The 13,074-nt window shown below is 39.9% G+C and overlaps 1 protein-coding gene across 2 annotated transcripts in view; it reads left to right on the top strand.

Annotated features, from left to right (window-relative positions):
* The first annotated feature begins 717 nt into the window (after positions 1 to 717).
* The window catches only part of mmp25b (matrix metallopeptidase 25b), a 31,225-nt gene continuing 18,868 nt past the window's right edge, over positions 718 to 13,074 (top strand). Inside the window, exons 1-4 of one of the 2 annotated variants that reach the window (XM_034194562.1) lie at positions 718 to 748; positions 866 to 954; positions 6,938 to 7,070; positions 8,010 to 8,154. In XM_034194562.1, coding sequence (XP_034050453.1) covers positions 874 to 954; positions 6,938 to 7,070; positions 8,010 to 8,154 — 359 coding nt within the window. In that variant the 5' untranslated portion in view covers positions 718 to 748; positions 866 to 873. The other variant, XM_034194561.1, reaches the window with a different exon arrangement.

Consider the following 13,074-nt stretch of genomic DNA (forward strand, 5'->3'; position numbering starts at 1 on the left):
TGGATATGTCAAAATACTTGAAGAGGTCATGTTGCCTTATGCTGAAGAGGACATGCCCTTGAAATGGGTGTTTCAACAAGACAATGACCCCAAGCACACTAGTAAACGAGCAAAATCTTGGTTCCAAACCAACAAAATGAATGCCTCGCAGATGTGAAGAAATCATGAAAAACTGTGGTTATACAACTAAATACTAGTTTAGTGATTCACAGGATTGCTAAAAAAGCAGTTTGAACATAATAGTTTTGAGTTTGTAGCGTCAACAGCAGATGCTACTATTATTGTGAACACCCCCTTTTCTACATTTTTTTTACTAATAGCCCAATTTCATAGCCTTAAGAGTGTGCATATCATGAATGCTTGGTCTTGTTGGATTTGTGAGAATCTACTGAATCTGCTGGTACCTTGTTTCCCATGTAACAATAAGAAATATACTCAAAACCTGGATTAATCTTTTTAGTCACATAGCACTACTATTATTCTGAACACTACTGTGTGTGTATATACATAGAATTAAAGTCTAATATTTTCTAAAGCTATTTTTTTTATGAAGATATAACTGAACATAGGAAGGCAATGATAAGTATAATACTTGTATCATCCTACATTCTGCACATACCAATGACAGAGAGAGAGAGAGAGAGCGGGGGGGGGGGGGGGGGGGGGGGGGGGTGCTTTGATTGATCTGCCCTGCCTAGTCCCCAGAGGACGCACTGAGGCTCCACACAAGAAGAAGAAACGCTTAAGGGTGAGAGCTTTGTTTCAGTTCCCTTGCGCTGACAGAGGTTTACTATAATTCCTGAATAAAAATGTCACTGTTTTCTCAAGCTGCTGAAGGTGTTAACAGTGATGCGTGTTTGTGCAGAGGTTGGAATGGAGTTTAGGTTTGTGATCTGGATGCTTTTGACTGCAGCCTCCTCAGCTCCAGTACCGGACCAGTACAGCAGAGCAGTGGTGAGTGGATTATGTTTCCCACACAGCCATGATAATTCAATGTTTCAATAATGGAATGTGGGATTGATGGTACTTTTATGCATTTGGAGACATTAACCACATACAGACTGTGTTGACAGTGGCGTGTACACTCTTGGGTTCTAGGACTGGGGTGACCTGGAGAGCACTGATTGTGTGCACACAGTAGATTTTGATCTGGAGAGTTTTTAGTTTCCCATGTGAAGAGCTGATGGAAAACTTGGAGAATGTACCGGTATTATGAAACCTTAATTTTTTTATGAATGAATTTCAAACCCACTTGGTTGACAATGTGAAAAAAGGGGTAGGATCAAAAAAGTGAAACCTTCTTCCTGGCTCTTTTCAAGCATGTCATTTGTTATAATTAAATGTAACTTTGTTATTATTATTTTTGTATGCCTTTTGTAAAATTTTCTTATAAAATTGTGTATTTTATTTTTTCTTTTCTATTGTTTATGTGTTCTAATAAACCTCAATTCACTCATTCGTTCATAAATTTTCATACAAATCTGATACAGAGTTTTAAATTTAAAGTTTTTAAAATTTTGTTTCCTTCTCGTTTTCATGACTCGTTGACGTTCAGGCAGAATTATGCAAATGTGATGTGGCTGCTGATGACTCGTGATAATAATCATCACAATAAGACACAATATTTGATAGTTTTTACTTCAGTCATTTCAAATTGGAAGAAGTATCTGCATCAACAGATATTTACAGTATTACTGAAATGTTGAAACACAGGGTTCATACTCCCCCCCAAAAAAAGTTACAAATACTTTTGGCTTATTCCTCATTTATTTTTCTTTCTTTAAGAGTGAGAAATATCTTCCAATTGTAATCAGTTATTCCTAATCCATCCAATTTCAAATCTAGAAAAGAATATGAATAAATGTATAACTTATGTTTTGGAAGTGAATTGTGCAAGTAGATTTTACTGTTTCAAATGAAAAGGTTTAACAGAGAACAAAAAAAAAAAAAAAAAAAAAAAAAAAAATCCAAAAGAACAGCAACCGCTGTGGCTTTGAGCCAACACCTTGCCTTTTAACTGCTGCTGTGGTAGAAGGTTCGAGGAGAGCAGGAAGTGCCGCTTTCAAAACCACAATGAAGCAACAGATTTTACTTGTTTTGTCAGACTGATAATAATATCAATAATAAACTCTGTTCTGGGGCTTTTGCATCATGCAACTTTTCCATGTTACTGTTTCCACATTAGTTCCATAAAGATCAAGTTGGACCGTATGAGTATAACTTACAAATATTGTTGGCCCTGTCAACTTTCAGTTCTTTTTTCACTCATTTGTTCATTGTTTGGGTGTGTGACCAGAAATACTCAAAGCTAAACAACTGAGTCAGATCAGTTAAATTTTCTCCGCAAAGCATCTAGAACTATCAGTAAAGCTGCATTCACATTACTGCAGAACAGCACGTTTTCAACTAAATTTAATTCATTTAATTTAAATTTATTTAATTTCTATAGTGCCAAATCATAACAAAGGTGCCCCAAGGCCTAAGATCTAATCTTACCAACCCCAAGAGCAAACACATAGGTGAAAGTGGTAAGAAAAAACTCCCTCTGATGATATTGAGGAAGAAACCTCAAGCAGACCAGACTCAGAGGGGTGACCCAGTGCTTAGGCCATTCTAACAGTTACAAGGCTTTTACAAAGTTTTTACCAAGCTGAAGAAACAGAAAACAGGAAATCTAAACAACATGACATAATAACAAAGAATATGTATTTGATGAGAAGTCCGCACAGGTGGTTATGCCACAAGCAGGGGTCATCCAGCAGTCCTCATGCTGTCAGTGGGCCTGTTCCCGCGGCAACGTTCATTCCAAATGCAGACTGCAGTGTGTTTTCTATGTGATGTGTTTTGACAAAGCAGTAAATGTATTTTGACACTTTTTGGAAGTCAAATGTATTGCAGTTCCTTGATCGGCCACTTGAGGCTGGCTTCAAAATGCAACACATTCCCATAGGACTCCATGTTAAAATGTCCAACACACACACACACACACACACACACACACACACACACACACACACACACACACACACACACACACACACACACACACTCATCTTCATCTGCTTATCCAAGATGGGGTCGGGTCACGGGGGTCTCGAGCCTATCTCAGCAGTCATAGGGCGTGAGGCGGACTACACCCTGGGTGGTAAAATTTAAAAGTGGCCTTAAAAGTGGCTGTTTTTGATTTTTTTTAATTTATTTTTATTTTTTACATTTTGTCAGGGCGTGGCACAAATTGAGTGGACACAAATGCGAACTCTCATAGCAGATGCAGTTAGAATAAGGTTTAATGATAGTAACAGGCAGAGATTCGGTACACAGATGGTCCAGCAGTGAAGTAAAGGTACAGACAGACGTAAGGCTGAGGCTTGGTCGAATAAACAGGCTGAAGTCAAAATACACGGAGTGCTGGCAATCAGAGGCAGAGACAAAAAACGTGGTCAAAGGCAAAACAAGGTCAAATACCGACAGGCAGATCAACAAGCAAAACAAGGCAGGACGTGAAAGCTGGAAAGTGAAATACATTCAACAATCGAGCAAGGGACTGTGAGGGCTTATATAACTGGTGATGTAATTAGTGGAACAAGACACAGGTGTAGGTGAAGGATCTGGAAGGGGGCGTGACCAGGGAAGACAAAGGTTAAGCATGATCAAGATAATGGGGAAGGGAGTGCACAAAGTGGAGTGATGTCAGATACAAAGATGCGTGAGCAGGTGCAAGAGCGGGAGTGAATGAAAATGCAAAAGACAATCAAAGTGTGGGAGACAAAGACACAAGGCGGGTGCAGGAAGTGGAATGAACACAAACAAATGAGGATGACGTGAGAACAGAGCAAAAACAGAACACGACACTAGGGACCAGGACAGAGCAAGAATCATGGGAACTAAAAGCAAACCAAGATATAATATGTACAAAAGAAAAACTACATTACAACTGATCAGAAAATCAATACTGAAGCAAAGCTCAACAGGAACTGGCTAATTAACAGAAAGCAAAACCCGATATAAAAGTACAAAAGAAATGAGAACAGCAGATAAACAAACTGGTGACTACAGAATAGTGCAATAAATAAAAAGAACTAACTGATGAAAGTGACAAATAGAACATAATCAGAAGAAACACTTTAAGATAAATAATAACCAAAACCTGTGACTAAAGCATAATACAAAAATGTGATAAACAGAACTAAGCTATGAATACAAAATGTTCAAAAGAAAACTGAACCAGTGACCAAAGCATAATACAAGAAATGAAGTAAACAGAATCAAACTAAGACTGGAAGAACTAAGTGACCAAGAGAGAACAAATACAAGGTTAACTGACAAAAACAAAACCAAAGATAACATAAAAACCTGACAAGAACAAGAAACAAGACCAGCTGAAGCATGACTAAGATACATGGCATGCAGAGCCGGCCCAAGGCATACGCCAACTACGCAGTCGCTTAGGACCTCCACGCCACCAGGGGGCCCCGAGAGCACCGAGACGTTGTGATAAAAAAGTAAATATATGCATGAAATTAAAATAATATTGAATAATTTAAACGAAATTGTATTACACCCGAAAAAATTAATTCATTTTGACAAAATACCAATACTAGGTTAATTGATGCCTCCTGTTGGCTGCTGCCACCGTTGGGCAAATTTAGATGCACCGCTTGGGTCAGGTGATCGATGACTAATCGTGAGGAAAGAAGTGAGTGTAAGTCATGTCTCAGAAAAGAAATTATCCCTCTGGAGCGGAGAAAGAAAAAAAGAAGTTGGAAGACAAGAAAAACAACAAGACAAAGGCCGGTTTGCATGTCCAATATTACAATTTTTGTTGTCATTATTTGCGAAATGCTCCGTTCGTTTAGTGTCAAGTGCTTGAGGTGTCTTAAAGTCAGAGGCGATTGGTCTAAGACTGCAAGTGAAGCTCAGCTTCCCCTAAAATGTCAAAAAAAAATACATGTACATGTCATTGACTAAATATGCGCTACAACGCGCTCAACTTTTGTTCAGAATCAGCTTCTTATCAGTGGTAACGACGCGGCTTTCCTCTCACTCAAACCCGCAGCTTCACAGTGCTTTAAACTGTGGACGCTGATCACACACTTCAATAGCGACACAAAGCATGCAGCGAAACGAGACGAGTCATTGGATAAATGCTGGGCTTTGTCCCGCCCATCGCACGCTCAGCGTGTCTGGGGGTCTATGGGGCAGTGGGCTGGCCCTGGCTGGCTCCGGCTGGCCCGGACGCTCAGCTTCTGCATGATGATTGGATGATCTGTCTGAGGCTGAATGCCTTTTTGATTGACAGCGAAATCAGCGAATCAGCGATCTTTTGGTGTAAACATCCGTGGGAGCATTTTCATTGTTCTGAGTTGAACCGGAGACTTGCCTAATCCTCTTAGCGGCATTTTCTTTGTTTAAAAACGACTAGCGACAAATCGAGCTTCTATTTCTGGTGTTTTGTTTTTTTTTGTAGCTGCTTGTGTTTGGAGACTGACTTCTATCACTCTTTCTGACTTCTATCGCAGTTTCTGTCCCTACCGAGCAGCGGGTGCTGCTGAGCTCCTCCACCGTCACAAAGCACTCACAGGCGGATACACTTAACACGAGCCTCCCGCCAGTCCCAGCTAGCGAGCTAGCTAGGTAGCAAGCTGCACATAATGGAAGACAATTTGGATGTTGTGGACCGGATTTTGGCGAAGCCATTTGATAGTCTTCCTTACGAAGAAAAACTTAGAGTTAAACAGCAGGGCAGATCAACTCCTCAGATTAATTTGGTGCAAAAGGTGGGGAAAAGTAGCTCAGCTCTCAATGGTTTGCAGCCAAAGTTAAAGCAATAGCCCCCAGTGCAATGTTTGTGCATTGCTATGCACACACATTGCTGTAATGTGGATTTCTATGTTCATTTTGGAGATTATTTAAGTATTGTATTTATTTATTTTATTTTTCTGTAAGATAATGTGAATGTCATTTGATTCTATTTTGTATTTGGATATTGAACATTTTGCACACCATTGCACATCTGAAAGAAATTAAACTATTTAACGTGTTTACTATAAATGTAGTCCATACCTATACATCACTCTGTATGTAGACGTTAATTAAAACATATTTATGAGTTTGCTACCCCTTTGAGGTTAAAAACAAGAATGACACCTGTATGATGTAAGATAATTACAAATAATGCTAATGATTGTGGGTACGTTACACACATAACAGTGTAGCCTATGGAATAATGAGGCATCTGGTGCTGAGGTGATGGTAGGGGGCCCCCAAATTAAATTCTGCTTAAGGCCCCATAAAGGCTCGGGCCGGCCCTGATGGCATGATTAAAAAATACAAAAGGCTCAGAACACAAATGTGAAAAAAGAGTTCAAAATAGTAACAGCCGGGCCCAACAGGGCTGGATCATGACACATTTAAGTGATTACATGAATATTTGTTTAAAATAGAGCTACATTATGACAAACTGAAAAACTCCAGCATCTCATCTGAGGGTGACACAGCGCTGTTACGCTACATATGCTACTGTTAGCCTCATGGGGCTGAAGATATGTGACTGGAAGTGACCAAAAAAAAAAGACATAAAATGGAAAGACACGGCCAAAGATCCCGTTGGGATGACCAGATAAAATCTTGACATATTTCACACATGAGATTTGATGGATATCTGCTGAAAAGATAAAAACGGTTCACATTTTTTAAACGCTTGAGACCCAATCAACCAATTGCTTCATAAAATGATTCAGTGGTTTAAAATTCTTGAAACACTACAATGGGAGCATTTAGTGGACAGCAAGAACCCCCAACTCATCTTGAAAGAATGATGTCATTGTCACACCACTCCCTCAAGCCACAAATAAAAAACAAAAATAAATCATCAAAGTTATCATTTCCTGTGGAAATCGCAGATGACTAATTCTCGTTTTTCTTCTTCTGCATTCAGGATTGGTTGAGCAGGTATGGCTACCTCCCTCCTCCAGACCCACGTACAAGTAAGCTGCAAACCAAAGATGGAATTGAAAAAGCCATCCGTGTCATGCAAAGATTTGGAGGCGTGAAAGAAACCGGAGTGCTCGGTAACCAACTCTCAGCTCCATCACAACAACAAAGCTGTCAGCTCTATTAATGACTGTGAATCATTACAAGCTGATTTATTAAGGATACAAGAATGGGCCACTAGTTGGCAACTAAAACTTAATGCAAACAAAACCAAGTATTTACGGATTGGCAATGTGAAATATCCATACCGCTATAAGATGGGCAATGGCGTTACTGATAACTTTGACAGTATTTGTGATGTTGGGGTTGTTATACAATCTAATTTGAAATTCTCATACCACTGTAATTCTATTATTCGAAAAGCTCAGTTTGTAATTAGAAATATTTTTAACACATTCAAGGGGCACAATTATACGTTTTATGTATCTTTGTCTAAAAGTTATGTTCGGCCTATCCTGGAAACTTCCAATTGTGTATGGTCACCTAGGCTGAAAACAAATGTAGACAACTTTGAAGCAGTCCAGCGGTATTTCACTCGTAGATTAAATGTCTGTACAGGGTTCTCTTACCCAGATAGACTTAGACTTTTGAAGTTGGAATCCTTGCATTGCAGATGCACTAAAGCAGATTTGTTATTGTATTTTAAGGTGTTGAATGGTCTCATTACACTAAACTACAACAATTATATAAAACCTTACAGAAGTAGTAGAGGTCATGAACACAATTTGTTCCATTTTTATAGTAGAACTGATATTCGTAAACATTTTTGGGCTAATAGGATTGTAAAAATCTGGAAGTCTTTAGACAGAAATATTGTGAATTGTAATAATGTCATTTCATTTAAGAATGCTTTAAGAAAGTTACATTTATGAGGTAGGGGGAGTTACATGTCAATACACCCCTCGATTTTATATTGTTTTTTATGGTAAATAAAGTATCTATCTTCTATGGTGAACCTACAAGTTCTCCACCCATTCTGCATATTTTAAGAGATACGAGTATGTTCTCATTTCCAGACAGTGAAACCCTGAAACTCATGTCAACACCACGCTGCTCCCTGCCCGATATTGTCGGGGATGAGGACATGCTGAAGAAGAGGAGGAGGAGGAAGAGATACGCACTGTCTGGCCTCAAGTGGCACAAGACAGACCTCACATGGAGGTGTGTTTCCTGTCATGCTGCGCTGCGGTTTCATCCATGTCTTGTGTCAGTCACATGAACTATATCTCAATTCTTTTATGATGAATGTTTCCCGTCTTCATTTTGCTCCCATGATACACCATGACGTACTTGTAAACCTATGCAGTAATAGACTTTTAATAATAGACTTTAATTTTATGTTCACACACACACACACACACACACACACACACACACACACACACACACACACACATATATATACAGTAGTGTTCAGAATAATAGTAGTGCTATGTGACTAAAAAGATTAAACCAGGTTTTGAGTATGTTCCTTATTGTTTCATGGGAAACAAGGTACCAGTAGATTCAGTAGATTCTCACAAATCCAACAAGACCAAGCATTCATGATATGCACACTCTTAAGGCTATGAAATTGGGCTATTAGTAAAAAAAAAAGTAGAAAAGGGGGTGTTCACAATAATAGTAACATCTGCTGTTGATGCCACAAACTCAAAACTATTATGTTCAAACTGCTTTTTTAGCAATCCTGTGAATCACTGAACTAGTATTTAGTTGTATAACCACAGTTTTTCATGATTTCTTCACATCTGCGAGGCATTCATTTTGTTGGTTTGGAACCAAGATTTTGCTCATTTACTAGTGTGCTTGGGGTCATTGTCTTGTTGAAACACCCATTTCAAGGGCATGTCCTCTTCAGCATAAGGCAATATGACCTCTTCAAGTATTCTGACATATCCAAACTGATCCATGATACCTGGTATGTGATATATAGGCCCAACACCATAGTAGGAGAAACATGCCCATATCATGATGCTTGCACCACCATGCTTCACTGTCTTCACTGTGAACTGTGGCTTGAATTCAGAGTTGGGGGGTCGTCTCACAAACTGTCTGCGGCCCTTGGACCCAAAAAGAACAATTTTACTCTCATCAGTCCACAAAATATTCCTCCATTTCTCTTTAGGCCAGTTGATGTGTTCTTTGGCAAATTGTAACCTCTTCTGCAAATGTCTTTATTTAACAGAGGGACTTTGCGGGGGATTCTTGCAAATAAATTAGCTTCACACAGGTGTCTTCTAACTGTCACAGCACTTACAGGTAACTCCAGACTGTCTTTGATCATCCTGGAGCTGATCAATGGGTGAGCCTTTACCATTCTGGTTATTCTTCTATCCATTTTGATGGTTGTTTTCCATTTTCTTCCACATGTCTGTTTTTTTTTTTTTTTTTTTTTCTTTTTCCATTTTAAAGCATTGGAGATCATTGTAGATGAACAGCCTATAATTTTTTGCACCTGCGTATAAGTTTTCCCCTCTCCAATCAACTTTTTAATCAAACTATGCTGTTCTTCTGAACAATGTCTTGAACATCTCATTTTCCTCAGGCTTTCAAAGAGAAAAGCATGTTCAACAGGTGCTGGCTTCATCCTTAAATAGGGGACACCTGATTCACACCTGTTTGTTCCACAAACCTGACAAACTCACTGACTGAATGCCACACTACTATTATTGTGAACACCCCCTTTTCTACTTTTTTTTACTAATAGCCCAATTTCATAGCCTTAAGAGTGTGCATATCATGAAAGCTTGGTCTTGTTGGATTTGTGAGAATCTACTGAATCTACTGGTACCTTGTTTCCCACGTAACAATAAGAAATATACTCAAAACCTGGATTAATCTTAGTCACGTAGCACTGCTATTATTCTGAACACTACTGTATGTGTGTGTGTGTGAGAGAGAGACAGTATCACTGAGTCCCCCTTCTTATTTTTATTCAGAAACGCATGTGCTTTCACACCCACACCCACTAGAACATGCACATATTAATGCTGATTAGTTGCACAATCAGGATCAAAGCACATGGTTCAGCCCTCGATTCTTATTCCTTTCACCCTTATTACAGGATCAAAGCAAAACAGACAAATGATGACAAAAGGATAAACGTCTTGTGAAGGTTCAAAGTCCAAAGATCAGAGATGAGGGCCAAAAATGACTGATCAGGATTAAAGGTCAGGATCAAAGTCCAGCTTCAAAGATTAGTGACCAAAAATAAGTGATCAGCTCATCAACTTGGGATTGATTTGATGGATTCAACTTGGGATTGATTTCTTTGAGCCAGGATCAAAGCAAAACAGACAGACAAATAACAACAACAACAAAAAAACCTCCTTGGTAAGTCCTAACAGCAGAGATGATGGTAAAAAAAAATACTATTCAGGAATAAAGATCAGGATCAAAGGCCAGTATCAAAGATTAGCAATTAAAACATGAATGATCATAAACAAAAATCAGGATCCCAGGCCAGCAATCAGAAACAAATCTCAGCATTCAGGATTTAATAATGCCAAAGATTACATCAAGGGAATGAAAATAAATAAATAAATAAAAAATAATAATGTTAAAAAAAACAGAAGGTAAACTTTCTGAGTTCCCTTCCTGTAATCTATAAATTTCTAGAATGTTTTCTAATTTAACTTTATATTGTGATCTATTTTGGCAGAATAAAATATTGTCCCATGAAAAATTGTTATAGCACCTTGTATGAGGTCTATTAGAAAAGTATCCGACCTTATTATTTTTTTCAAAAACCATATGGATTTGAATCACGTGTGATTACATCAGACATGCTTGAACCCTTGTGGGCATGCAAGAGTTTTTTCACGCCTGTCGGTTACGTCATTTGCCTGTGGGCAGTCTTTGAGTGAGGAGTCGCCCACCCTCTCGTCGTTTTTTCATTGTTTAGGAATGGCTCAGAGACTGCTGCTTTGTTTGATCAAAATTTTTTCAAAACTGTAAGGCGCAACTGAGTGGACACCATTCGATAAATTCAGCTGGTTTTCGGTAAAAATTTTAACGGCTGATGAGAGATTTTGGTCTGGTAGTGTCGCCGTAAGGATGGCCCACGGCGCCTGATGGCGATCTGCGCTTCGAGGCAGCAGCGTCTCGCCGTTTCAAGTTGAAAACTTCCACATTTCAGGCTCTGTTGACCCAGGAAGTCGTCAGAGAACAGAGAACTTTCAGAAGAAGTCGGCATGAGGAGTTTATTCGGACATTCCATTGTTAACGGACATTTTGTAATGAAAGAACATGCGGGCAGAGTCGCATGTCGGGCCGGACCCGACCGCGGGGGGTTGCGACAGGAAAAACACCTCCGTTGGAAACCTTAATGGGCAAGTTGGAACATGCCCAAGCTGTTAAACAATTTCTCAGTTACTCACTTGTTGAAAGCCATCAAAAGCCGCCTGAATTTTACAAATGGTTTTCAACACGGAGGTGTTTTTCCTGTCGCGGCGCACACAGATTTGCCGAGTCGTCACGGAAACGACTCGGCAAATTTGCGCGCACGTCTTTCATTAAAAAATGTCCTTAAACAGTGGAATGTCCGCATAAAGTCCTCATGCCGGCCTCTTCTGAATTTTCTCTGTTCTCTCACGACGTCCTGGGTGAATTAAGCCTTAAATTAGGATGTTTTCAGGTCGAAACAGGCCGACGACGGCGCCTGGAAGCGCTGCAGGACGTCCCGCTCCATGGGAAGTCCTTACACCGACAGAAACACCCCATAATCTCTCATCAGCCGTTAAACTTTTCACCGAAAACCAGCTTAATTTCTCAAATAGTGTCCACTCGGATATTCCTCACAGGTCCAGAAAAAATTTTGATAAAGCAACGCGCGCGGTCTCGAGCAGCGTGTGAAGCAAAGGAATTCAGCCGAGAGGGCGGGACCACATCTCACTCAAGGCCTGCCCACAGGGAAATGACGTCACCGACACGCGTGAAAAAACTCACGCATGCGCACGAGGGATCAAGCATGATTGGTGTAATCGCACGTCATTCAAATCCATATAGTTAAAAAAAAAATAAAATCAAAGGGTCGGTTTATTATCTAATAGACCACGTATTTCATCTTTTTTAACTCACATTTTTAAAATAATGTGTAATAGAAGTATTTTCATATCTTATTATTTAAATTTATTCAACATTGTAAACATTTTTAGTCTGTTCTGCCCTTCTCATTTACGAGGTCTGTCCATAAAGTATCGTACCTTTTTATTTTATTTTTTTAAACTATATGGATTTGATTCATGTGCGCATGCGTGAGTTTTACCACGCCTGTCGGTGACATCATTCGCCTGTGAGCACGCCTTGTGGAAGGAGTGGTCCCGCCCCATCGTCGGATTTTCATTGTCTGGAAATGGCGGAATGATTTGGGTTTTTCTTCCATCAGAATTTTTTCAGATGCTGTTAGATACTGGCACCTGGAAACTATTCAAAAAATTTATCTGGCTTTCGGTGAAAATTTTACGGGCTTCACAGAGAATACGGTCTGTTAGTACAGCTTTAAGGACCCCTTTAAGGACGCTCAGCGCGCCGCGCTCCGAGCTGCGACGACGTGGCACAAGCCACCGGACCATTTCTGAGCTGATGGCTCTGTGGATACGAGACCGTCGTGTGCTCTCTCTGGTTATCACAAGAGCTGGACATCAGCCATTTTCCCGGCAGATTTCACTTTTAACAAGAGATTTTGTCATGGAAAGCCACGCAGAGGCTTCGCGCGTAAAGACCGATTTGCTTTGGAAGTGAGACAAAGGAACACCTCCGTTTCGGTGTGTCAGAGGACAAGTTTGGACATGTCCAGCTCTCCACAATTTCACTGATACTTACTGGACTGGTAAGCATTGAAAGCCGAGATAGACATGTCCAAACTTGTCCTCTGACACGCCGAAACGGAGGTGTTCCTTTGTCTCGCTTCCACAGTGAATCCGTTGTGACACGCGAAGCCTCCGCGCGGCTTTCCATGACAAAATCGCTTGTTAAAAGTGAAATCTGCCGGAAAATGGCTGATGTCCAGTTCTTGTGATAACCAGAGAAAGAGCACACGACGGTCTCGTATCCATAGAGCCATCCGTTTAGAAATGGTCT

This window comes from Thalassophryne amazonica, chromosome 18 (assembly GCF_902500255.1).
Source record: "Thalassophryne amazonica chromosome 18, fThaAma1.1, whole genome shotgun sequence".
NCBI lineage: Eukaryota > Metazoa > Chordata > Actinopteri > Batrachoidiformes > Batrachoididae > Thalassophryne > Thalassophryne amazonica.